The sequence below is a fragment of the Meles meles genome, chromosome 6 (assembly GCF_922984935.1).
Source record: "Meles meles chromosome 6, mMelMel3.1 paternal haplotype, whole genome shotgun sequence".
NCBI lineage: Eukaryota > Metazoa > Chordata > Mammalia > Carnivora > Mustelidae > Meles > Meles meles.
The window spans coordinates 117802416-117826845 of NC_060071.1; the positions used below are offsets into that span (position 1 = coordinate 117802416).

General features: G+C 48.8%; 1 protein-coding gene across 2 annotated transcripts; it reads right to left on the reverse strand.

Moving 5' to 3' along the window:
* Positions 1 to 305: 305 nt before the first annotated feature.
* On the reverse strand, positions 306 to 19876 carry PLEK2 (pleckstrin 2). Of its 2 annotated transcripts, none has more exons than XM_046008238.1 (9): positions 19602 to 19876; positions 9736 to 9900; positions 6140 to 6321; positions 4843 to 4934; positions 4461 to 4564; positions 4043 to 4144; positions 2549 to 2632; positions 1529 to 1607; positions 306 to 848 (listed from the first exon to the last, which is right to left on the reverse strand). In XM_046008238.1, the coding sequence occupies exons 1-9, from the start codon at positions 19641 to 19643 to the stop codon at positions 721 to 723; spliced, it is 978 nt and encodes a 325-aa protein (XP_045864194.1). In that variant the 5' UTR covers positions 19644 to 19876; the 3' UTR covers positions 306 to 720. The 2 variants fall into 2 exon arrangements, with proteins under 2 accessions (XP_045864194.1, XP_045864193.1); XM_046008237.1 differs by having other exon boundaries at positions 4377 to 4564; positions 19602 to 19873.
* Between the last annotated feature and the right edge of the window lie 4554 nt (positions 19877 to 24430).

The following is a 24430-nucleotide window of genomic DNA, read 5'->3' on the forward strand; positions in this document are numbered from 1 at the left end:
TCCTTAATTCTTTTCCCGTTTACATCTTTCTCTGTCCTTAAGCAGCTCCTGCTCTACATCTCTTCCTGAATTGCCATTTTTCATAGAAATGCTATAATTTTACTCTTTGTTGTATGTATGACTAACCTCTCCAACTGAGTCCATGATTTCTGCAGTGTATACGCTTAGGCAGGCTTATTCTTCAACAGTGTTCAAAATTCTGATTTAAAGATGAAGCAGGTGAGATGTTTTCATAATCTTACATAATAATTGGTATAGCATCAAGCCTGAAAAACCTTTGAAAACTATAAAACTTTATACAGGAATTCTAGAAACGTGTCAGTTTTTATTAATTCCAGAGAAGGAGTTAGTTTTTGGCAGCATTTCAGAGAGAGCCAACATGAGACTAGTGTTTTATTTAGTATTACAATATGGCTAGTTAGTGTTACCACCGGGAAACCTGCTTTGGTGCGGGAGGAATGGCTAGTTGTGAGGATGGGTGAAAGTCAAGATGCTGCCAGCTAATGGCGGTTCTAGCATTTCCAGGCTATTAGCAGGAAGGTGGGGAAGGAAACAGCACCACTGCCAATTGTGATCGAAGGAACTCCAGTCTCACTGCAAGGCCGTACAAAATATACAAAGAAGCTAAAAGTCTTAACACTCTCCCCTTCTCCAAGAAGTCTTGCCTGTACCATCTGATAGGAGGAAGGAATCCTGTCCTGTTCCTTTGGGAACACATTGTCACGTTAGCTTTTTGATAGCTTCAATCCACTCAGCTCGCTCAGCCTTACTGCTGGCCTGGATATAATAATGCGTGTCATCCTTGGTAATCACTTTGAAGAGATTCCCCTGGACGTTCCCTTTAACCCCTAGGCAGAAGAAAAATAAGTAAGTATCCATGTCTGCTTTCAGCTAGAAGTCAACTGAGCCACAAACAAAAATACACATAATGAAGTATCTACTAAATACCAATGTATGTGGTTAGGGAATCCCACCAGATGCCCACTTTCCTTTTTCCCTCCTTTCTATTCCCCATCCCTCCCCTGCACCCTCTTGACCTGCTGCCTACAATCTACAGTTCCATTCACATCCAAGAATCCAGGATGTGAATGGTAAAAGTAGGCACAGATTTGGGACTTAAACTTGTTTAGCTTCTTTGAACCTCAATTTCTACATCCATAAAATGGGAATAATGCCATCTTTCTTAGCTGGCTATTGTGAAATTAGTGTGCTAATAGATATTAATGTGTGTTGCTAACCCATAAACACTGGGTAAGCTACTATTCTTAGGTGGAAATTTATCTGCCAGTAAGCACAGAAACTGAGTCAAAAGAATACCAGAGACAGGATTATTTAGTTGTGTTGTTAAGACACTGAGAAGACCCCACATGCCCTTTTCCCTCATTCTGAAATTGGCTCTAAAACTCAGACTATTCATCGTCTCACTGAGACCTACTCAGCCCCCATCGCTCAGTCCATCAGGAGAGCGCCACTGAGCAGGGCCAGGAGCACCCCAGGGCCTGCAGCCCTGCACAGACTTGTGCCTTACCAGTGGGAACACCATTGTCCTCCAGAGCAGACACGAGTGAGCCACGAAGAGAAAACCCACCTACTGGCCGGTTCTCCTCCTGCAGCAGAAAAAATTCCTGATGACGCATAGTGTGAATGCACAAAAGGGAGAAAGGAGAAAGGAGTTGCCATCTTGCCTGAAACCACCCTCAGGCCAGCTAACAAAGTGAGAGTCATCTGTAACTGAGGAGGCGAATATGGACCTCACGTGACCACCTACATGCACCATAAGGAAGTCTGGTATCACTGCCAGCAAGGGCAGGGCCACACTCCACCCCGGTCCTCAGCCCTCCCTGACATCTGGCTGGGTCCCAGAGGGCTCCTTCTCACTCTTTCAGGCGCTCCCCTTAGGGCGGGGATTCCTGACAAGCTTGGTGAGGGAGGAACTGCCCATTCTTCAATATTTCAAAAACCGAATGAAAAATCACACATCTATCAAGACAAGGCTGGACACACCAGCTCAAAGGCCATTTATCTTTACTTTTGACTGGAATTAGATCAACTCATCGTACAACAATACTTATTATCCGAAACTCAAGAGTAGCAATTCTTTGATCAGTTAGAAAAAAGAAAACAAGAAAATTAGTAAATTATGGCTTAAACATTATGTAATAAAAGAAACTTTTCACTACATTGGTGGGAACAAAAGTTTGAGGGGCACAATTCATGGGATCTCCACACAGAAAGGGGTAAAGAGACTGGGGAGCTCCAGTTAGGAGTCTCCTTTACAGGCCACCCCACCTTCCCCAGCCCCATAAAAAGCTTTAGAGAAACTAAAAGATGCTTTCCTCTGAAAAAAATGATAACTCTCTGCGCAGGCAACAGCATGCTGAAAGAAAGAAATGATCAGACGGTTGAGTACAGCTTGGATCATGGAAGGAATGGCATGGCACAGCAGAAGTGCGGGGAGGGACACTGGCACAGCCAGCTGCCCGCTGGGCTCGGGAAAGAAGCATCTGAAGCCTCACACATGGGAGTCAAGTGAACGTGCAGCACTCACTTTGGAAGGGTCATAGTAATGCAGGAAAGCCGGGTCCTTCCTCAGGACAAAGCGCCGCACCTTCCAGTTTTTCCTCTTGTGCCCCTAAGGCAAAGAAAGGGTTCAAGGCTCATCAGGGACAGGCCTGACCCTTCCTCCCACTTCCCTGCATCTACTGCCCAGTCAACTTGCTACAACGGACTGCTTTCCGGAAGGAGTCTGCTGGAGACCTGAGGACTGCAGTGCCCTGGACCTCCCTGCTCCGAGACACTTGAGCAAGAACACTGTCACAGTTAGTTGACAGAACCAGAAAGGGTCAACACTGAAGGGAAGGGGGGGCACTATCCAGACCCCAGTCAGGGTGTAAAGAGGACAGGGAGGCAGCAGGTGTCCACCGGACTAAGAGCTCCCAGGCAAACTGGCACCCGAGGGCACCAGCTTTTAAGTGTCAGAAGCAAACCTACAGCTTCATGGAGATATGTGCTCACATGGACACTAAAATCCGCTTTAGCATTCTCCATCGGAAAAAGGAAGAAGTGATCAATCCTATGTTAAAATCTAAATGTATAAGACATTGATGTGTAGGGCTCTCTTTGGCGTCACCCCCGAGATCATGCTTCCTCAACCCCTTAGCCTGGAGCCCCCCGAGTCTCTCCCACCCCCTCCTCCTGGCCGGCCATGCACTGGCTTCCTCCCCTCACTAGACTCCCATGGGGCCTGGGCAGCGCGGCCCATGTCCCGTGCATGGCAAGTAATCTAAAAGCAGGTGGGGATCCTGATGTGCAAGAAGCAGGCGACAAGGACAGTGTGTCCCAAGTAACACGGGAATGGCACCGAGCAGAATGGGTCCATTGGACAGACTCGCCGTTTCACACAGCGTGTGGGATATGCGCCAACGTGAGCGGCGTGCAGAAGGTCCCTTTACGCGTGGTGGCACATGTGACTCTGCTCAAGGCTGGCCTGTGTGTCTGGCACGCAGGTGTGCCGTCACAGCGATGCTCCCCCAGACGTGGTCGGCAGTAGTGGCCACGGTCAGTTTTTAAACACTGACGTGACACTACAGAATGTCACCTTCGACCTACTGAAGTAGGTGGACAAGACTTATTTTTTGTTGGACAGGTGTATGAGGGAGGTGTGCAGCCTCACGGGGAAAGAGGCAGACACGCCAGGAAGCGTCAGGGCGCTGAAGGTCGGCAGATGCAGACACCGGCCCGGAAAGCAACGCCCTTGCAGCCCAATGCTCGCAGTGGCTACGGAGGCAGACGCTGGTTCTAGGGACAGTGATCGTGACTCCTGGGCATGTTTCAACTGAACCTTGGGACTCTGTGTGTGCGCGTGTGTGAGAGAGAGAGAGAACGGGCACGTTCTCGTGCCTCTCGACTTGCGGCCTGAAACTGCCCTTGGCTCCTGCTTTGGCAGATTCTGCTGGTAACGAGCAGCTGTCCTCGGCACACTCAGCCCTTCCCACCCTGTGGGGGCACCTGCCCATCTCCTCCCTCTCCAAGGCAGGCATACCTGCTTGGCCAGATAGCCTTGTTTTACCACTGTACCACTTAACTCCACAGTGCTGAGACTAATTTCTTCCTTGGAGCTTATCTTCTTCTTGTAGCTCTCAGCCTAGCGGGAAGAAAGAATGAGGACTCCATGACCACAAAAGTCCCAGTTCCAGGCTCTGGGGGCTACCACAGGGGAAAGGAAAATCCTCAATCTGAGGATTCCTCTCCACTTGGAGAGGAAGAGGTCCCCAAACCCTAGGCCTCTCCCCCATGACTGTGGACCCCCGGTGCTCACTCTGTTACCTCCTCCTTCCTCTGCCCCAGTGGCAAGAGGAACTCCCTCCCTAACTTACGAAAGTGTACAGGGCTGTGGAGTCATCGAGGAACTGCTCGGCCAGGTCTCCAGAGCGAATGGCTCCCGTGCTTCGGACACCTACCGGCCTCAGGAAGTTCTCTTCCATGAGCATGGAGGCCAGGGTCACGGCTTCCAGACGGTTGGCAGAAAAGCTATTGGAGATGAGCCAGTCCACCAGGGAGGAGCCTGCATTGGGGCAAGGGCAGCACCAGTTAGACGACAGGCTACAGTCTGGCTTCCCTGGGGATACTTGGCTGTGACCTCATTGACTTTAACCTCCTGGGCAGCCTTGAGCTCTACCCAAGAGCAGACCCAAGGCCACAACCACATGTGGCCATCTCAGACCAGCCTGTTGGCCATCGGCAGCTCTGGCCTCAACGCAGGAGAGCTAGCACAGCTGAATCCCAGGTCGCCAGGCTCCCGGTTTCCATTGCCTGCCCCGGCCCCCAAGAGGGAAGGCTCACCTATGAAGGTCTTTTTGTAGGTACTTCCCTGCTCCATGTTGGGGCTTGGCCGGATTCCACTGCTGCTGTCGTGCATCTTGTCCACGATGCGACTAACCAGAAGGAAGGCAAGGAGAGGGACCCCTCATCACACTGACACCCCATGGTGAGCGGCGTGCAGAAGGTCCCTTTACGCGTGGTGGCACATGTGACTCTGCTCAAGGCTGGCCTGTGTGTCTGGCACGCAGGTGTGCCGTCACAGCGATGCTCCCCCAGACGTGGTCCCCCTCCATGGGGGAGGGGCCGTGGGTGCAAAACAAGGGGCAACCAGTGTGATACGTATCACAGAGCAAGGGGGGGATTCCATGATGCATCAGAACTAGAGAGGTAGGGTTTTCAGACGTTTCTTTTCTTCTGCTCGTCTACAGGCTCTAATGTTTCTATATGAGACAGGTACACTTTTGTAGTAAAGTGTACAACAATGGTTCTCTATGACTGCGTAACGTGGGACCTCCTCCAGATACTTCTCAAAGTCACTCAGCACTCGAACCCGCTCGTGCCGGCACTGCTCCTCCCCCCACACTCTCCATGGTCTAGCAGTGCTGCACCGTCAAGACTTCAGCACCTGACACGGAGCCCTCTGTGAGTCCAGAAAGGAACTCGTCCTGTGTCTTTCACGGGTGTAACCGTTCCGCTTTCTGGGAGGTAGGGGGTGCTGCCTGTGGGGGTAACTGTCTCTGTATGGAACTCCTTTCATACATCCCTACTTTTTAGAGCGCTGTCTCCAGCAACGACCTGCTTTCTGTTCTGTGAGACGATTCCTGCCTTTTCTCATTTTCTCTCCATGTCCTTGAGTTGGAAAGCCCCGAGAGGAGATCTGATGTATTCCCGTTTGCATCTCCCAAGCACCGAGGGCAGCGTAGGGTATGCAGTTGCTGCTCTATAACTGTTGCCTGAATGAGGAGCTGGATGAGGACCTCACAGAGCAAGAATGCACCTGCTACCTGAACATGTCCCTCTTGCCACCCAGCTGCAAATAAGCCCGGTGACGTGGCGAGTAGCAGTCCCTGGAGGGATGTGACGTGGCCCTGGGCACCCTGGCTGAAACTGAAGGGAGGGACTCAAGACACTGAGGTGGACAGAAGGAGCAGGGGCCCCAAGGGATCAGAGGAGCAGGGAAGGTAGGTAGGGCCTAGGGCCCCGAAGCACCAGCTGGTACCGGACAGGCCTGTGTGGCAGCCGGGGGCCCAGTTCCTGCGTCACACAGACATTAGAGGCAAAGCCAGGCAGGGCGCGGGCTGTGGGGCTGGGCACTCACTGCAGGCTGATGTGAGGCGGCAGCTTGAAGGAGTTTTTCAGTATGTGCAGCTGCTGGACCTTCCCCGGCTGCCCCGCGTGAATGGCCCCCGTTATCTCGAAGGCCCAGGCATCCCTCTCTTCTCGGGAACAGGCCTCCAGGAAGTACTCGGTGGACGTTCGCGTCTTCAGCTTAATGAGGAGCTGCGGGAAGAGACGGCCGGTCAGACGAGCGCTCAGAGGCCTGGCGGGCAAAGATGACAGGGCCACAGCCAACCTGGGACATGTAGGTCTGGCCACTGCCAAATGCCCAGTCCCTCAGGCATGTCCCAGGGGTGGTCCTCAAAGATCCTCCTACACACCTCAAGCCACAGGGAGCTCGTGGCCTCCTAAGGCAAGCTCTCCCCCCTGTACAGACAATTTGGCATAGAGACAGCTTCCAGGCACTTTGCCTCCCTGCTTCTGACACTGCCTTCGAGAACCACACAGACTAACCTTACATCCCACCACAGCCCCTGGGCTGAAGTGGGCAATGCACTGGCTTTCATGTCAGATTGATCTGATAGCAAATCCCAGCTCTGCACTTAGCTGTGGACACTTGGGCCATTAAGGAGCCCCACTGGGCCTTGTTTTCCTCACCTGCCATCTGGGGATATGAACACCTACCTTGGAGGCACCATTCCTCACGCTCCCTTCCGTGCGCTTTTCTCTAGTCTAAGCATCCCCAATCTTTCACGTACTTCTCATAGGGTATGTTGAAACTCTTAACCAGCTCATACTGCTCACTCTGCTACATGTTCTGCAGTTGGTCAACAGTTTCAGGAGCTTTGACCCATGGAACAGAACCAGCTGCTGCGGGAACGTTCTAGGGGTGCAGGGTGGCACGGGGCTGACGGCCCGAGGTCGCACTGATGGCTCCGTAGACTCACACTCCGTGTGGTCAGCCCAAAGTCCTTCTGAGGTGGGTTGTACCTCCTCCATTCCTTAAATGAGCACTGAGGGGGTTTTCTGACCGCTGGATGTGGTCAAAAAATGGATGCTGACCCTATTAAATGTCATCTAAGTAGACTGGGCCTCCGGTTTCTGTTGCAAAACAGAGGCATTCTTTCATTCCATTCTGGTTTCCAGTGTATTGGTTCCCAACTTGCTTCGCTTGCAAACTTAACATCCCTCCTGTCAACTAACAGCAAAAACGGTGATAAGACAAGGCTGGCTCACAGACCCCAAGAACACCATGAATCTGTTCCTCCAAGTTAACACCGACTCACTCACCAGCATCGTGAGAGAACAAATTCAACCAGCTCCCCGGACCTCCACGATATCTGCCAGCAGTCAACATTTTAATGGAAGAATTTCAGGAGAGACTATAAAATTCCATGTGAAATCCAGGCATACTCTTTCATAGCTTCCCTAATATATTTACATATACATAGACATTCACATGTATACAGTTTATAACTTGTTCTTAATGAACCTGCAGGCTCCTCCTGACCTCTTCCAGCTCAAAGACTCCTGAACCAGGCAGATGACCGTCTGGAAATTAACATGAAGCTCACAACTGCAGTTAGCAAATTTAACTCATATCTCTTTTGAAAGCTTTTTCTATGTCCAGCCCATTCAACCGGCACTTTCTCTACCGATCCTTAAAGATGATTAAGGGGCATCGGGTCAACAAGTTAAACTACAAGTTCTGGAGAGTAACTTACGGAGAACTAGAGTTTTAAATTTACTTAGAAAAGTTTTTCCCCTCTTAAAATCACCTCACTTATCTGTAAATTTGTCTTCGTTCTTAAACATTAATTCAGCAAACAGTTGCTGATCTGCTGCTATGTGTCGAGACACCACTTTTGGTCTTCTGACACCACAGGGAGGAGGGTGCAGCCCAGTCCGCACAGGCGGGCCCTTCTCCGGCAGCCCAGTTTTCCCTTTCCAGCAGCAGCCCCTGCAGGCTGGCAGAGGGAAACTGTAGAAGGACATTTCATTTCTGCAGCTTCCTAGGTTGGAAGGACACTCCACACACCTCCCTCTCCTTCACCCTCAACATCCAGTCAACCACGTCCTGAAGACATTTCCTCCACCAGGTTTTCTCTGGTCCCCCTACTTTTTGCCTTATTTCATGCCTCATTATTTTAATAGCTCCCTTCGTTTTCTTAAGAAAGATTCAACACTACAAAAGAGTACAGCGGTTAACATAACTACCAGGAAACCCAACACCCGGAATGCACTGTTACAAATATTTTCTTATACTCGGAAGGCTTGTCAATTGGTCTAGAAGAGTCAAAGAAGTAAAACATGGTAAGAAAGAAGAAAATGGTGGGGCGCCTGGCCCGCCCAGTTGGTGGAGTAACTCTTTTTTTTAAGATTTTATTTTATTTATTTGACAAAGAGAGAGAGATCACAAGTAAGCAGAGAGGCGGGTAGAGAGAGGAGGGAAGCAGGCTCCCTGCTCAGCAGAGAGTCCAATGAGGGGCTCGATCCCAAGACCCCGAGACCATGACCCGAGCCGAAGGCAGAGGCTTAACCCACTGAGCCACTCAGGTGCCCCTGTAACTCTTGATCTCTGGGGTTGTGATTTCAAGCCCCACGTAGAGAATACTTAAAAAATAGGAAAGCAAAAAAGGAAGAAGATAATGTAAGATCCCTTCTTTATGGATCTAGTAGCTTACTAGGAACAGAGAGTAGTTCCTCATTTTAGTCCTCCTAAGAGCATTTTTACCCATCCATTCTCTCACTCAGAATCTTTGATGGCTCCCCATGTCCTCCATCTGGCCCCAGCCAATCTCCCATTGCTCCCTGGGTGAACATTCCCCTGTGGCCACACGGGCCATTGTTATCTCCAAATCTATCTCTCCCCTCACTTTTACTCAAGGCTTTCCACCTGCCCAGAATGTCTGCCTCTCTCCTCGTTCAGATCTTTCCCAAATCTCTACTCCTCCCAGTGCAGGACCTGACTCAGCCAGCCTCTAATGACATTTTCCTCCTCTTCAGGAATACAGTGTTCTCTACAGCTCATCATGCTTGTGCCAACATTTGGAATTCTGAATGTTTTTTTCAATTCAATTGCTTTCATAATAAGATTAATAACTCAAGGGGAAAAAAAAAAAAAAAAACTCTTACCATTTTCTTCCTTGATTCCTCTAAGCAAATTTCCTGGCACATAATGAGCCCTCAAAAAAACGATTGATTCAGATACCTTTTTGATGGTCGGTTGAAACTGTGCCTGACTTTTGGAACACGCACCCCCCTCGGGGGGTGAAAGCCACCATATTAAATTCCAAGGCAGCAGTATGTGTGCAGTGCCTCCTAGCCAACAAAGTGCTTGGACAGACCAGCACTTTCTCTCATGATCCTCAACACAACTATCTCTCAGGATCCCCAACAGAACCATGGGAGACAGCAAGGCATCATTATTCTACCCCATTTCATTAATGAGGGACTAAGGCTCAGAGAGGTTCAATTACTTGCCCAAGATCACACACCTGGTATGCAGTGTAGTAGGACTTGAATTTAGGTTTTTCAATGATAACTCAGCTCTTCACCCACACCACCCTCACCAAAGACGCCACAGGTGGGAGGGTCCGAGGCAGGGGGAGGCGGGAAGCAGGAGCCTTCACTTACCGGTCGGTTTTCATACTCCAGGCAGGGGCAGGTGATGGTGCAGCCATCCAAAAGGATCCGGCCCTTCGGAGGGGTCACCTTCCGACCCCCCTCAAGCTTGTAGTACAGCAGCGTGTTCTGCCGAAGGATGAACCATCGTGCCTTCCAGTTGTGGACAATGTGACCCTGAGGACGAACAGGAGAGCCCTGTGGTGAGGTGGCTGAGAGGACAACACTGAGTTCGGGGAGAAGTGTCACATGACCCAGGGAGCCCGACTGTGCCATGGAATCAACTGTTCAAAAATGGGGACAGCATTATCTTTTTAAAACAAAACAAAAAAACTCGTTTTATATTTTTAATTTTAAAATAATTTCAATTCAGAGGCATCTGGGTGGCTCAGTCAGTTGAGCCTCTGCCTTTGGCTCAGGTCATGATCTCAGGGTCCTGGGATCGAGGCCTGAGTCAGGTTCCTTGCTCAGCAGAGAGTCTGCTTCTTCCTCTCTCTCTGCCTTCTTGCCCCCCACTCATGCTCTGCCTCTATTTCTCTCTCTCTCCCTCTCAAATAAATAAATAAAATCTTAAAAAAATAATTTCAATTCAGACAAAAGCTGAAGAATAGTATTAAAGAACTTTTTTACAGAATCATTTATGGGTAAATTTTTAACATGATGCTCCATCACTTCTGAATATTTCATTGTATATCTCCTACAAAACAGGGAAGGGGGAATATTTCCAACATATCCACAATGCAACCATCAACGTCAGGAAATTTCCATTAATATGTTATTTTCATGAGTTCCACAACCCCAACCAAGTTTCGCCAATTGCCCCAATAATGTCCTTATTAGCCAAAGGATCCAGTTCAAAATCATACCTTTTATTTTCCATTTTCACGAAAAAAGCATTATCTGTCTGGATCTCCTTGTCATCTTTTTTGAGTATGTAACAAAAACCCTTGGCATTGACCTTCCAGTTCCCAGCTGGCCTTTTTTGTGATTATAAGCCTTGAAAGAAACTGCAAAATATACAGAAGAGGGAGTCCTACCACTAGGAGACAGCCATTGCTAACACTTTGTATTTTCTTATAGTTTTTTTTCCTCTTAGTTTTTACTTTCTGGGTTTTAAAAAAATCAAGACCATGGTACATATAGTTTTGTTATCTAGTTTTTGTTTTGTTGAGCTTCACTGAGCTGAGTGTCTTCTCAACACCAATATATTTCTTTAAAACATGTTTTTAAATAACCACTAGGTAGATGCAACCTTTACTTATCAATCTCCTGTTGTGTGTAGCTGAGGTTATTATGTTTTCTCAGTGTTACAAACAATTCTGCAATGAATAGCCTTGCACATAAATTCTGATCTGCATCTCAGATCTCCCCTCCTTAGGATATATTCGTAGAAAGAATATTACTAGTCAAAGGATGTAAGCAATTTGTAGAGTTGAAGCCACAAACAGTCTACCAGCGCCAAGGACCCTAAGAATCTTGCTAAGCCTGGTCTGACAAGCCTAAAAGGCAGGCTATTTGAGGTGGGGACCAGTGGGGGGTCCTCAGGTGAGTCATAGAGCCAATGCATAGGATAGTCAGGATAGGTAAAGGCAAAAGAGCCTATTTCTTTTTCTTTTTCTTTTTTTTTTTTAGATTTTTTTATTTCTTTTTGAGACAGATAGAACACATGCAAGGGAGAAGCAGGCTTCCCACTGAGCAGGGAGCCTGATGTGGGACTTCATCCCAGAACTCTAAGATCAGAGCATGCCTGAGCCAAAGGCAGATGCTTAGCCACCTGAGCCACCCGGGCGCCCCTAAAGAGGCTTTTTTTTTTTTTTTAACGATTTATTTATTTACTTGACAGAGAGAGACACAGAGAGAGTGGGAACTCAAGCAGGGGGAGTGGGAGAGGGCGAAGCAGGCCTCGCACCGAGCAGGGAGCCCGACATGGGGCTCGATCCCAGGACCTCAGGATTGTGACCTGAGCCAAAGGCAGATGCTTAATGAGTGAGCCACCCTGGCACCCCTAAAGAGCTTATTTCTTTTTTTTTTTTTTTAATATTTTATTTTATTTATTTGACAGAGAGAGATCACAAGCAGATAGAGAGGCAGGCAGAGAGAGAGAGAGGGAAGCAGGCTCCCTGCTGAGCAGAGAGCCCGATGCGGGACTCGATCCCAGGACCCCGAGATCATGACCTGAGCCGAAGGCAGCGGCTTAACCCACTGAGCCACCCAGGTGCCCAAGAGCTTATTTCTTAAACAGACCAATAGATCAGGGAATGTCTACTGAGGAATCGGAAAGGAATGGGTTTAGTACACACTCATGAAAGCAACTTTCCTGGTCTATTTCCCAGAGCAGAGCCTAATAAGGACTGGATTCTAAGAGAGGTGTGCTTTATCAGAATCAGAGAACCCTTCCCCAATTCATGCCTTTCCTTACATTTCCTAGCATTTATTTATTTCAAAGGCTCCTTGAGTTCTCATATCTGTGGTATTGTGATTGCTCCGTGTGCGCTGAGTGCATGTTAGGGAACCAAAAGCTCTAGGAGTTCACAGAGCGAGCACTGGGCAGTGCCCAAAGTTACTGTGGCAGCGAAATAAAACTTCGAGCCATGCTAATCTGACAAGTTTATGAACAGGTCTAAGTGCTATCACACTGCATGGCAATCAGGCTGTTCACAAGAGACGACTCTCGTAAACGAGTTGCATTTCACGTTTTGCTCTCTCCACTCCGTCCCGTACTTAGGATTGACATGTAACATGACGGCTGGCAGCTGCTCTCTACATGGGCAGACATGTTTAAAGAAACAAAAAAGATTTGGCTCTGGCCCCTCAACAGCTGGGGCTCTCTACTGCTCTCCACGTGGCCCAGACTCAGGTTCTCTTTCTCGATGACTCCCTCTGGAGGGGCTCCCGGAGCAGCACTAGCAGTAAATGGCTGGCTCAAAAGATGGGGAGAAGCAAGCCTAGTGCATGGAATGGGGCAGGCTGGAGTGGAGAAGGGAAGAGGGCAAAATCGTCTTAAACCTTAAAACACAAGCATTATGGGCTCAATTGCGCCCGCCTTCACGCACACACATTTGTGTATTAAAGCCCTAACTCCCAGTATTGACTGCATGTGGAGATTGGACTTTAAAGAGGTGATTAGGTTAAAATGAGGTCATTAAATGGGCCCTAACCCAAGCTGACTGGGGTCCTTATAAGAAAAGGACAGTTAGACACACAGAAAGACATCGGGGAGGCATACACACAGAGGAAAAAGACCATGAGAGCCCACAGCAAGAAGTCGCCCATCTGCGAGCTGAGGAGAGAGGCCTCAGGAGAAGCCAAACCTGCTCACAGCCTGACTCGACCCTAGCCTCCGGAACTCTGAGAAAACAAATCTGTTTAAGCTGTCCTGTCCAGCAGCTCTAACAAACTAAACCAACAGGGAGAGGAGAAGTGGGGCTTGGAGATATCAGAGAAAAAAGTGTTACCAACAGATACTGAACAGGACAAACCAACACGGAGATTCTGTACTTTTCTGGACAAAACGCTACATTTCCCAGAATCCCTTGCATGAAGGTAACAGGTGGGTGACCAAGTAGCTTCCACTCACATGCATGGGGATCTGACGCATATCTGGCAACAAGCAAACAGGGGGGAATGGGAATTTGGGGCAAGAACAGTGTTGGAAGAACAGGTTCTTCTGACACCCAGTCCCCAGAGCTTTCAGGGACAAATGGCAAATCATGTCAGCAGTGATGTTTCCGTGACGTTTCCCCTAGAAATATCTGGTGGTGCTGTTGGGCATTTTTGTCTGTGTAGCATCCCAGCCAGGTTCTCCGGCCCTCCCAAATACTCCTGAGTTTCTTAATAATTAATATTCCTCCATGAGATCCCCTTCTGTTCAAACTCAGTAGAGTGGAATGTGCTTATGAGCCACTAGGAATCCTGACAACAAGGGAGAAATGTCCGCAGAGAAAGACCGATGAGAAAGGATTTACTGTGTAGGCAGGAACCCTGAAGCAGCTGGTGACCCTCATAAAAAACGTCCAAAGTCTTTGACCCAATAATTCCACTTCTGGGGAGGTGTGCTGAGTAAATCATCTAGGATGTGGAAGAGGTTTTATGTATTGAGACACTTTGGATCATCACTTCTAATAAAATAATGCAAAATAATCTAACTGTGTAACAATATCATGCCCACTGTGGCTGTCAAGGAAGGATTCCCATCCTAACAGATGGCAGGAAAGGTCACTGGTGGAACCCTCAAGGTCAAACCCAGCCATCTAAGCCTACCAAGAATCACAGCGCACATGGTCTTCAACATAGGCAAAGCACTTTTACCTACATTTCTTTTATACGATGCCTAAAAATAACTCTAGTAGTTATTTTAGAAAATTTCTGAAGAGATACCTCAGGAAAGTTAATGGTTATCTTCTCTAAGGACTAAGACTGGATACAAGGCAACAAAAGTGAAAACTTATTTTTCAATTTACAACCTTGAGTAATTTCCTAGTTTTTTTAAATAATAAGTATATATTATTTTTGTAATGGAAAATGAAATTCAAATAGACAAAAATCCTGATGAGATAACTAGGGAAATCATTCATTTATCACTTCACTCAACAATCAATGAGTAACGATTACTCCAGCAAGCATTGTGCGGGCAGCAGGGAGACAAAGATGAACGAGATTCAGACCTAAGACAGCGGAGGAGACAGACAATGATGCCAGCCAGTGGGATAAGTCCTAGGGCAGACTATTGGTGGGGTCTCCCAGGATCCCCACCTTCTGATATTCACACCCTTATGTAGTTCCTTCCCACACTGTACAAGGGTTGGTCTGTGTGGCCGAGAGAATATGGCAGAGGGATGATTTGTCAGTTCTGACATTAGGATATAAAAAACCATGTAGCTTCAGTCTTGGGGACTCTCTCTCCCTGACCACGTATTCCAGGGAAAGCTAGCTGCCATATCATGACCAGCCCCTACAGGGATGTGAGGAACCCAGGCCACCAGCCAGCAGCCATGTGAGTGAGCGTGCAGTTGGATCCTCCGGTCAGCCAAGCCCTCAGGAGACTGCCACACTGAGCAACATTTTAGCTGGAACCTCATGAGAGACTTAAATCTTGTAGCTAAGATGTTCTTGAATACCCACCCCTCAGAAACCAGGTAAGACAATAAGTGTTTGATGTTTTAAGATGTTAAATTTTGGGGTGATGATTACGGAACAATGGGGAAGTAAGTAAAATAGGTCACGATGCAAACCCCAAGAATCACCTCCGATGAAGGCAGAAGCTCAAAGGAGGCTGAGTGGGCTGAGGCAGGCTCCCTGAGAAGCCGATGCTAGGGCTGAGTCTGGAAGGCAGGGAAGGGAGAGCTCAAGCCACTTCCACTTGTGAGAAAACTCCAAGTAGCTCTGTCTGGCTTTGGCTCAGAGGCCTGTGGGCAAAGGACAAGGGAAGTGACGTGGGTCCCGTGGGCTTCAGGTTCCATGTGGTAAAGTTTGATCTTTATACTGTGGCCCAAGGGAAATCCTTGAAGAAGGATGACAAAAAGCTTGGGTTCTCATGTTTAAAAGAGCTCCCCAACCACACTTGGCAGATCAGCTGAACGAAGGCGGCCAGACTGCTGCAGGGCAGCTCAGGTGGAGGCCGCCGGAACAATCCACCAGATGGGAAGAAGAACGCTACTGTCGCAGGTCTACAGACAAACATGCCGTGCTCAGAGGAAATAAGGAACTGGCTCAAAGTCACCAGGTAAAAGGGGTCAGTGGCCAAAACCACAGTGGTCTAGCTGAAAAATATGCCAGGCCTTCCTCTTCCCGGGCAGTTTCCTCCCTCTCCAGGCTCCTTATCTGTAAGTAGCTGGCCCAGGCCCAGCCCACTGGACCACGAGTGGTTTAGGGTCCCTAGAACCCCTTTAGGGGGAAGGAAAAGGGTCCCTAAGCTGAAACAGCAACTCCACAGATGGGCCTAAGAGGCATGGAATGTTACAGCTGGAGGGACCCTTTGAAAAAAAAAACTATACTACTCCCTAACTTTAATGGTGAGGAAACCAAGGCCCAGAAAGTTCTTGCCCAAGACCTTACAACCCCAAAGAAGCAGAGATGGTACTTGTTATGGACTGAGTGATGGGCCCCTGAAAGTTAACGATGAATTCTTAACCCCTGAATGTACGCATGAATGTGATCTTGTTTGGAAATGCGGTCTGTGCAGATGTGATCAGGATAAGATGAAGTCATAATGGCTTAGGGTGGCCCTAATACTGACTGGTATCCTTATGTGAAGAGGAGAATTTGGACACTGAGATTCACCAAGAAAAGATGGCCATGTGATGATGGAGGCAGAGACTGGAGTGGTGCTTCCACAAGCCAGGGAATGCCGTGGACTGCCTGTTTTAAGATGAGGGCTAACATATATATATACACATACACACACACACAAACACACATATATAAAATCTGCCCCCCATTCCAGGCACAGAGCTCCTGAAGCCCTTGCAATTTCCTAGGTGCTGGGAGCATTTTTTGTTCTCACAAGTGGACTCTGTGTGGGCTCCTGGATGAAGGCTGGTCAGATAAAGAACAAGCCACAGGGGTGCCTGGGTGGCTCAGTGGGTTAAAGCCTCTACCTCTGGCTCAGGTCATGGTCGCAGGGTCCTGGGATCGAGCCCCGCATCGGGCTCTCTGCTCATTGGGGAGCCTGCTTCCTCCTCTCTCTCTCTCTCTGCCTGCCTCTCTGCCTTATGATCTCTGTCTGTCAAATAAATAAATAAAATCCTTAAAAAAAAAAAATTCTCCTGAGAGGAGAGAAGGGCTAAAAATGGAGTTAATGATCAATCACACCTCTGTGATGAAGTCTCCATAAAATCCTAAAGTATGGGGTTCAGAGAACTTCTGGGTTGGTGAATACATGGGTACTGAGACTGACGTGCCCTGAGAGGACACAGAAGCTCCGCGCCTCTTCCCACATTCTTTGCCCTACACAGATTTCCAGCTGGCTGCTCATCTGCGTCCTCTATCACAGCCTTTAGTCAACTGGCAAATGATAGTGTTTCCCCGACTTCTGCGAGCCACTGTACCAAATTAACTGAAATGGAAAAGGGGGTCATTGGAACATCCAAACAATTATCCAAACAACTAGTCCGTTGGTCAGAAGCACAAGCGATAACCCAGGCTTGTGACTAGTGTCTGAAGTTATGGGCGTGGTGGGGTAGAGGTGGTGGGACCCTAAGTCAGGGAAACTGATCCCTTGACCTGTGGGATGTGATGCCTTCTCCAGGTCCAAAGTGTCAGAATTTAGTTAAGTGGGAAGACATGCAGCTGGTATCACAGAGAACTGCTTGCTGTGGGAGAAACCTCCACACATTGGGTAAAAGTAAAGGAGACTCACAGGATAAAGAAACAACAATAGGGAGAAACAAAGTTTTTCCCTACAGGAGAAGGGAAAAGCTGGGTTTTTCCTTTACAGCCTGTAAATACCAAAGCAAAAAGGCAAGGGAGGACTCTCCCCTATAGGGTTCAGAGAAAGGAAGGCCCTGCCAACACCTTGATTTCAGACTTCTAGCCTGCAGAACTCCTTCTAGATTTTTTTCTTCTATGCCTATTTTTTCCTAATACCTTGTGTATTTTTACTCTTCGGGTTATCATATAAGTATTTTAAACTCTGCATAACCATAATATACTTAGTCATTTATTGGTAGGGACAGTAGTTTCCAGTTTCTTCACTATAAAAATAACCCTTTGTTCAAAAGCTTTCATGGTATTTCCTTGGCATAGAGTCTGACAAAGGAGATTTTTAGGCCAAAGCGTGTTAACGTTGCTGTGTCATTTTCTAAGAGGGTCATGGGAGGTGTGAGCAGGCAGCAACACCTGAAGGGCTTCAGCGTTTTCTTAAAGGAAGAGCAGTCTTGCCTGTACTGATCCCGCTTCCTTCCCCCTCACCCCCCTTTAAAGCCAGGCCAAGTGAGTGCCCTGCATTTTGCCTGAAGCGTTGCTTCTTTCGTGTCTGGGCCGGAGCAAGAGCCAAATCCGTCTTGCCCCTGCCCGTCTCCTGCTTCACCCTCCCGGTGATGACTGTTCTGTACTCTGGGCTTCCAGCTCGGGCCCTGCCCTGCCCCCAGGACTGTAAACCCTCCTAAATCTACAAATCCCACAACCGTACCCCGACAACTTCTCCAGCAGACACAGAGCTGCTGTTGCCACCCAGGAGGAAAGGGGTTAAGGGGGACAGAAAGCTGAGATGGATGGGTAGAGGGAACAGGGAACTGTGAGCCGAAGCCAAGGGCCAGGTCCCTCACCTGGCAGGAAAGGGTGTGGCTTCCCCTGGCCTCCGGCCAGCCTCCATACTGCCATCTTTGGGTTTGGTTGGAATGAGCTTTCCCCATGCCAGTCAGGGCTCTGCTGTGGGCTTTTGGGGCTAGACCTGTTGACTGTCCTCACTTCCCTGCACGCTGGACTCAATAAGCCAGGACTGGGTGGCCAGCCCAAAGAGAACTCATGTCCTTCCTTCTCTCTTGCCTTCCCTGAGTCTGCATGGTGGAAGTGGGGGAGGGGGTGATCTTGTGAGGGAACCCCAGCAACAAGAACCAAGCTGTGTGGACAATCAATGATGCCCACCAACCTCCCTGCCCATATCATGAGCCACAGGACAGTGGGAGGCGTGGAAGCCCTCCCACGGGTTGTTTCTCTGAGGACCAGCCTACTGCTCTAATCACCGTGTCCAGCCTGACCCTTGAACCAACATCAGCCTCCTGTTACGCTGCCTGCTAACAGTTTCCAGCAAACAACACACCCGCCCTCCTATATCAAATAATGTGCAACACAACATGACTACATTACCTACTGACCTGAAAGCCACTGGAGGCTTGGGGGCTACTCTGGCGGGGGGGGGGGGGGGGGGGGGGGGGGGGGGGGGGGGGGGGGGGGGGGGAGGCATGCAACGGGGAGCCCCTTCATCCCTTTCCCTCCCAAAGCTACAGTCTCAGCAGAAGAGCCCAAAGGCTCAACCCCGGATTTTATGCTCTGCTGTTATGTTAGTATAAACCCTTAGTGTCAATATCAACGTTCAAAGAACTTTAAAATATGGAACTTCCTCTTGCTACTGCTCTTTGGTTCATTTTCCACCTTGATCTGTGTGTTCTGTGCCTGTCTGGACTCTGGCTAGCTGAAGGAAAGGCCACGTGGGCCATGGGCAAGGACTGAGGATGGAGGTTGTGTCCGGGTTGTTACTAGCCCTGGGGCCTGGGGCCAGCGGTCTGTCATTCAGTGACAACACCACCCACCTGCGGGGGACAGATCAAGGCCTGGAGTCAACCTTAGTGGGTTTGCACCTGCTCCATCACCCACGAACTCCCAGATCCATAGCAAACTGCTTAATTCACCTCCTTGAACTTTGTCTCTCCTTTGGGGAGAGGCAGGAATGCGGTGCTCCACGTGCGGGCCGCCCGGGACTGAGGAACACCCTAAGTGCTTAGCAGCCTGGGCTGCCTCCTTGCCCAGGGCTCACTGTGCGGAGAACGGGAGATGACGCCGAGATGGGCGCTGCGAGCCACAGAGCGCGCTTAGGTTGTCGCGTTAATACAGCAAATTTAAATCCGGTCTTCGCCCCATCTCCCCAAGTTGTTTTAACTAGGATGTCCGCTTCAGGAGCCGCCCCCACCCCACACCGCTGGCCAAGCGGGCCTCTCCTCCTTGCCTGTGCCTCTGCCGCTCCGTTCAGCCGAAGCCGCCCTCCCACCCAGTCCCCGGCCGGCCCCCGCCAGACCCCCACCCCCGGTCCCCAGTCGGCCCCCGTCCCCCACCCCCCGACCGGCCCGCCGAGCCCGCCGTCGGGCGCGGGCAGGGGACTCGGCTCTGGGAGCAGCCGCCCGCGGGCGCCGGGCCAGTGCCCGGGGAGGCTCCCGCGCGCTCACCCTCTTGACGAGGAAGCCTTCCTTGAGCACGCCGTCCTCCATGTCGTCGCGCGCGCCAGCCGGGCCTGCGGGCGCTCCAGGTGCGCTGTCCCCGCGCCTCCTGCGCCTCCCGCGCCTTCCGCGCGCGCTGCGCCCAGGAGGAGCCTCGGAACCCGCGCGGGCGGCGCCTTCCTGGCGGGCGTCCAGAGCCGGAGGCCTCGGGGCCTCCCGGGCAGGAAGTCATGCCAGGTCGGGGTTTCTGACGCGGATGCCTCCGCGAAGGTGCGCTAGGGTCTGCGGGGAGGCCTCCGGGCACAGAGTCTGCTGGCTCTTAGCGCCCTGCCCTTGATGGGTCGCCTCCGGGAGGCGGGGTGCCCCATCCAGGTGCTCCCAGCGCGCTCGGCGCCTTGCGCTGTCGGGTCTGCGTCCATATTCTCCCGCCCCAGCCTTAACCAGCTGCGTGCCTGGCCCTTGAATAATGTTTACGGAATTAAACGTAACAGAGGATTTTCAGGAATTCGGAGTCACCCCTGAGCTGAGTGGAAATGCCGGTGGGAGACTGGATGGAACCAGGCTAGGTGGGAACTTCATCCTGGCCTCTGGTGGGGATAGAGCAAAGTTCCCATCCGCAAAAAAGGTCACAGGTTTAAAAAAGCAGGCACAGATTGCTTCCAAAATACACCCTCCCACCCCCACCCAGCCCCCCTAAAAAAGCTACAGCTGGAGAGAGTCCATCATTAGGGACAGAATTTAAGGGAATGCAAGGAACTCAGTAATCTAGATAAATATTTTAACTCAATATTTTTGAAAATCAAAAATAATGCCAAAAATCCAGGATGAACAAAATATCAAAATTTTAAATGAGATTGGAGTCTGAAACAAGAGGAAACATAGTAATACTGATTCTGACTAGTAATCCTTAGGACACATTCAGCTTGTTCATTGTTTGCACTGTGTGTGAAGAGCCCTCTTAGGACTATTCACCGGGAAGGGGAAAGGCCTCAGAGGCTAGAAGGAAAGAAAAGTTTCAGCCAGGAGGAAGTACCCAAGGCTGCATTTCAGAACTAGCCTGGAGCCAATTCCCAAACCATAACGGGCACTCCTGCCCTGGAAATAGCCCTATTTCAGCCTTCTCACTGACTAACTTCACATCTCCCAATGAGTCCAAAAGCAATGGGCTTCTGCACCATTTCAGAATGAGCATAGACTCACCTTCTGAAGCCAGGTCTGTAGTGGATGTTAGGTTTTATTTAATGCACAGCAACTCCATTAAATGAGTTGTTTATTATTATTATTATTATTATTATTATTATTATTATTATTATTATTATTTTGCCCCCAGCAAAGGAAACTGAAACTCAAAAGCAGTTATAACTTGCCCAAGGTCACACAAGCTAGGATATTAATCATGATGCACTTGCTTCTCAGTTCTTGAGTCGGGATGAGGAGGAAAGTCTCCTATGAGCTCTGAAATCTTGCTGGGCTCAAACCTAAGACATGAGAGGATAGAATGGGAAATTCTTATCCTCTTTGGCTCCAGGTATGTTCTGTTCATCTCCTGCATACATAACCTGCTTCCTGTCCTAGGGAAGCCCCTGGTCCAGCCCACCCCAAGTCTGACTCACTAGACTCAGGACATGAGTCACACTCCTTCCTCACCCAGCTATAGTGGCTAAGCCACCAGCCCACCAGGGAACCACACTGACATAAGCTCGATATAACCATAGGGAAGAGGACGAAGACAGAGGAAGCAGACATTGGTGAATAGCCGAGACTCAGGAAAGGGAGAAGGAAGGGGAAGGAAGCTCAGAACATAAGAGCTTATCTGGCTCTTCCAGGCAGACACCACTCCCCTCACTTTCAAGGTTTAGACTAATGTGGAAGGATCCCTGACTCTCTCAGAAGGTCAGATAATATCTAGAATGTGTGAGTTGTAGGGAGATATATGGTCAGTTTGGGTGTAGGCAATTCATATAGCCCAGGGTGAAATTCCACCATTAGAGAGTCATTCGTTTAGCTATAAATAAGAATCCATTGTTTAACACACAGTGGAGAGGTAATCATGGAGTCTTACCATGAATACATTGACTTAATGAGTGTATCAGAATCACAGAACCGGAATCTAACCCTTAAATCATCCAATCCAGACACTTCATTCATTTTATAATTGAGGACTCCCAAAGGCCAGAGAAATAAAATGACTTGTCCAAGGTCTCACAGCCAGTTAGTGGCAACACCAGGACCAGAAAACAGGCTAACACAGTGTAAGAACTTCAAGGCCAGCTCTCTGCAAATGCAGGGGCACTTCCTTCAGCAGTGTCCTGCCCCAAAGCAGGACTGCCATCAGGGAGTTAACTACACAGGCCGGAAAGATTTCTGTCTGCAAAGCCAAAAAAGCTTTAAACAATGTTTTCTATGGTTTTTTGTTGACCATAAATAATTTTTGTGCTCATCAGAGAAAATTTAGAAAATACCAAAAAAGGATGAGCCCACCCAAATCCCATTATCCAGGCAGTTAAGTATTTTTACTTATGCACATATATTATTATTTAAAAATTCTTGAAACTTGTCTTTTTTCATTTATCATAACTAATAAGCATCTTAGCAGATCATTAAAAGTAATTCAAAAACAATTTTATTTTTTATTTTTTTCAAAAACATAATTTTAATGGCTGGATAACATTTCATTATACCTGTATCATAATGTATTTCATCATTTCCATTTAAGCTGAATTTCCTGTTTCTCTGTATAAATGATGCTATGATAAATACCCCAATACATAAACATTCTACCACATCCCTTATTATTTTGGATAAATTTTGGTTGTTTTTTTTTTTAAGAGTTTGTTTATTTTAGAGAGAGGGAGAGAGAGAGAGAGATCTCTAGCAGGGGGAGGAGCAGAGAGAGGAAGAGAGAATCTTTTTTTTTTTTTTTTAAGATTGTATTTATTTATTTGACAGAGAGAGAGATCACAAGTAGGCAGATAGGCAGGCAGAGAGAGAGGAGGAACAGTCTCCCTGCGGAGCAGAGAGCCCGATGCGGGGCTCGATCCCAGGACCCTGAGATCATGACCTGAGCCGAAGGCAGCGGCTTAATCCACTGAGCCACCCAGGCGCCCCGGAAGAGAGAATCTTAAGCAGCCTCCCCGCTGGAGAGTCTGGGCTAATCTCAGGACCCTGAGATCATGACCTGAGCCAAAACTAAAAGCCAGCCGCCTCACTGACTGAGACACCCTGGCACCCTGGATAAATGTTTAAAGCATGCTTTTAGGTTAAAGGAAATAAAGTTTAAAAATTCTTGATACATGAGTACCTGGATGGCTCAGTCAGTGAAGTGGCTCACTCTTGGTTTCCACTCAGGATCCCAAGACTGAGGCCAGGTTCTGCGCTCAGTGTGAGTCTGCCTAAGGATTCTTCCTCTCTCTACCTCTCCCTCTGCCCCTCCCGACCCCCACCCTTGCAAACTCTCTCTCTCAAATAAATCAATTAATCTTAAAAAAAAAAAAATTCTTGATACACTTCACCAAACTGCTTTCTAGAAGCGTACCACAAGACGCCTTCACCTGTAGCATATGATAACGGCAGTCTCAGGTGTCTACATCAGCATCATCTGGGGTATTTTTAGAAACTTTTGCCAATTTTATCAGAGGGAGCAGAGCCTCTTCCCGAATGTGTAGGCTCTGTGTAATCTTTTTTTTTTTTTTAAAGATTTATTTTTTTGACAGATAGAGATTATAAGTAGGCAGAGAGGCAGGCAGAGAGAGAGAGAGAGAGGAGGAAGCAGGCTCCCAGCCAAGCAGAGAGCCCGATGCGGGGCTTGATCCCAGGACTCTGGGATCATGACCTGAGCCGAATGCAGAGGCTTTAACCCACTGAGCCACCCAGGCGCCCCTAGGCTCTGTGTAATCTTTATCCGGGGACAGCCTGCTAGAGGAGCTCCACCCAGGAACAGACTCAGAACTGGGAAGTGGCCGGGAAGGAGGGCAGTGAGAGAAAAGGAGGGCATGTGGGGTCTTGGGCAGCCAGGAGAGCACCCGAAGGCACTTAAAAGCATGGGCAGAGACAAAAAGAGGAAGGAGAGGAGAGCTAGAAGTATAAAAAGCTGAAAAAACTGGAAGAGAAATCTGCCCAATTCCTGGCTTTGCCCAAAGCTCTCCATCAAGTTGCCCTCTTACAATCAGAAACATATTCACTCATCCATCATTTCATTCATTCATTCATTCATCCACCCAGCTGGATACTCATATCAAGTATGTCCTGTGTACAAAGCACAAACCAGGTGCCATGAGCAATACACAGACTCTGCCCACGGGCTGTACACATCAGTGAAACAAAGTAGCCTTTTGATGAACCATGAATATCCCCAGGGCCCACCACAGCTGACACGGCAGGCCCACCAACACAAAATGCTGCTCACACCCATCTGTGGTGAGGACCAGTGTTTTTGATTTCCATGAGTCACGGACTTGTTGCATGGTCCTACTGTGCTTGACTAAAATGTAACCTCTACACAGGCAACTTGCCAGAGATTTCTGCATCAGCTAAACTCGGCTATTTTCGTTCAGTGAAATGAGACCATTGATCGTGCACTTGAATGTCGTGGCAATGCTCTGCTCATAAAAGTTTCCAAACACTCTCAATTTCTGTTCCGTTCTTGTCATAGAGCAGTACCAGATGGACCACTCTTGAAAAGCATTGCTTTTGAATGTGAGCTCTGGAATCTTCGAGTCTTATTTTGGCCACTGCAGAAACTCTGGCAAGTTACTTATCCTCTCTGATTCTTATTTTCCTCATCTGTAAAACAGGGTAATAAAGTACGTACCTCACAGGGTTATTGGGCAAAATAAATG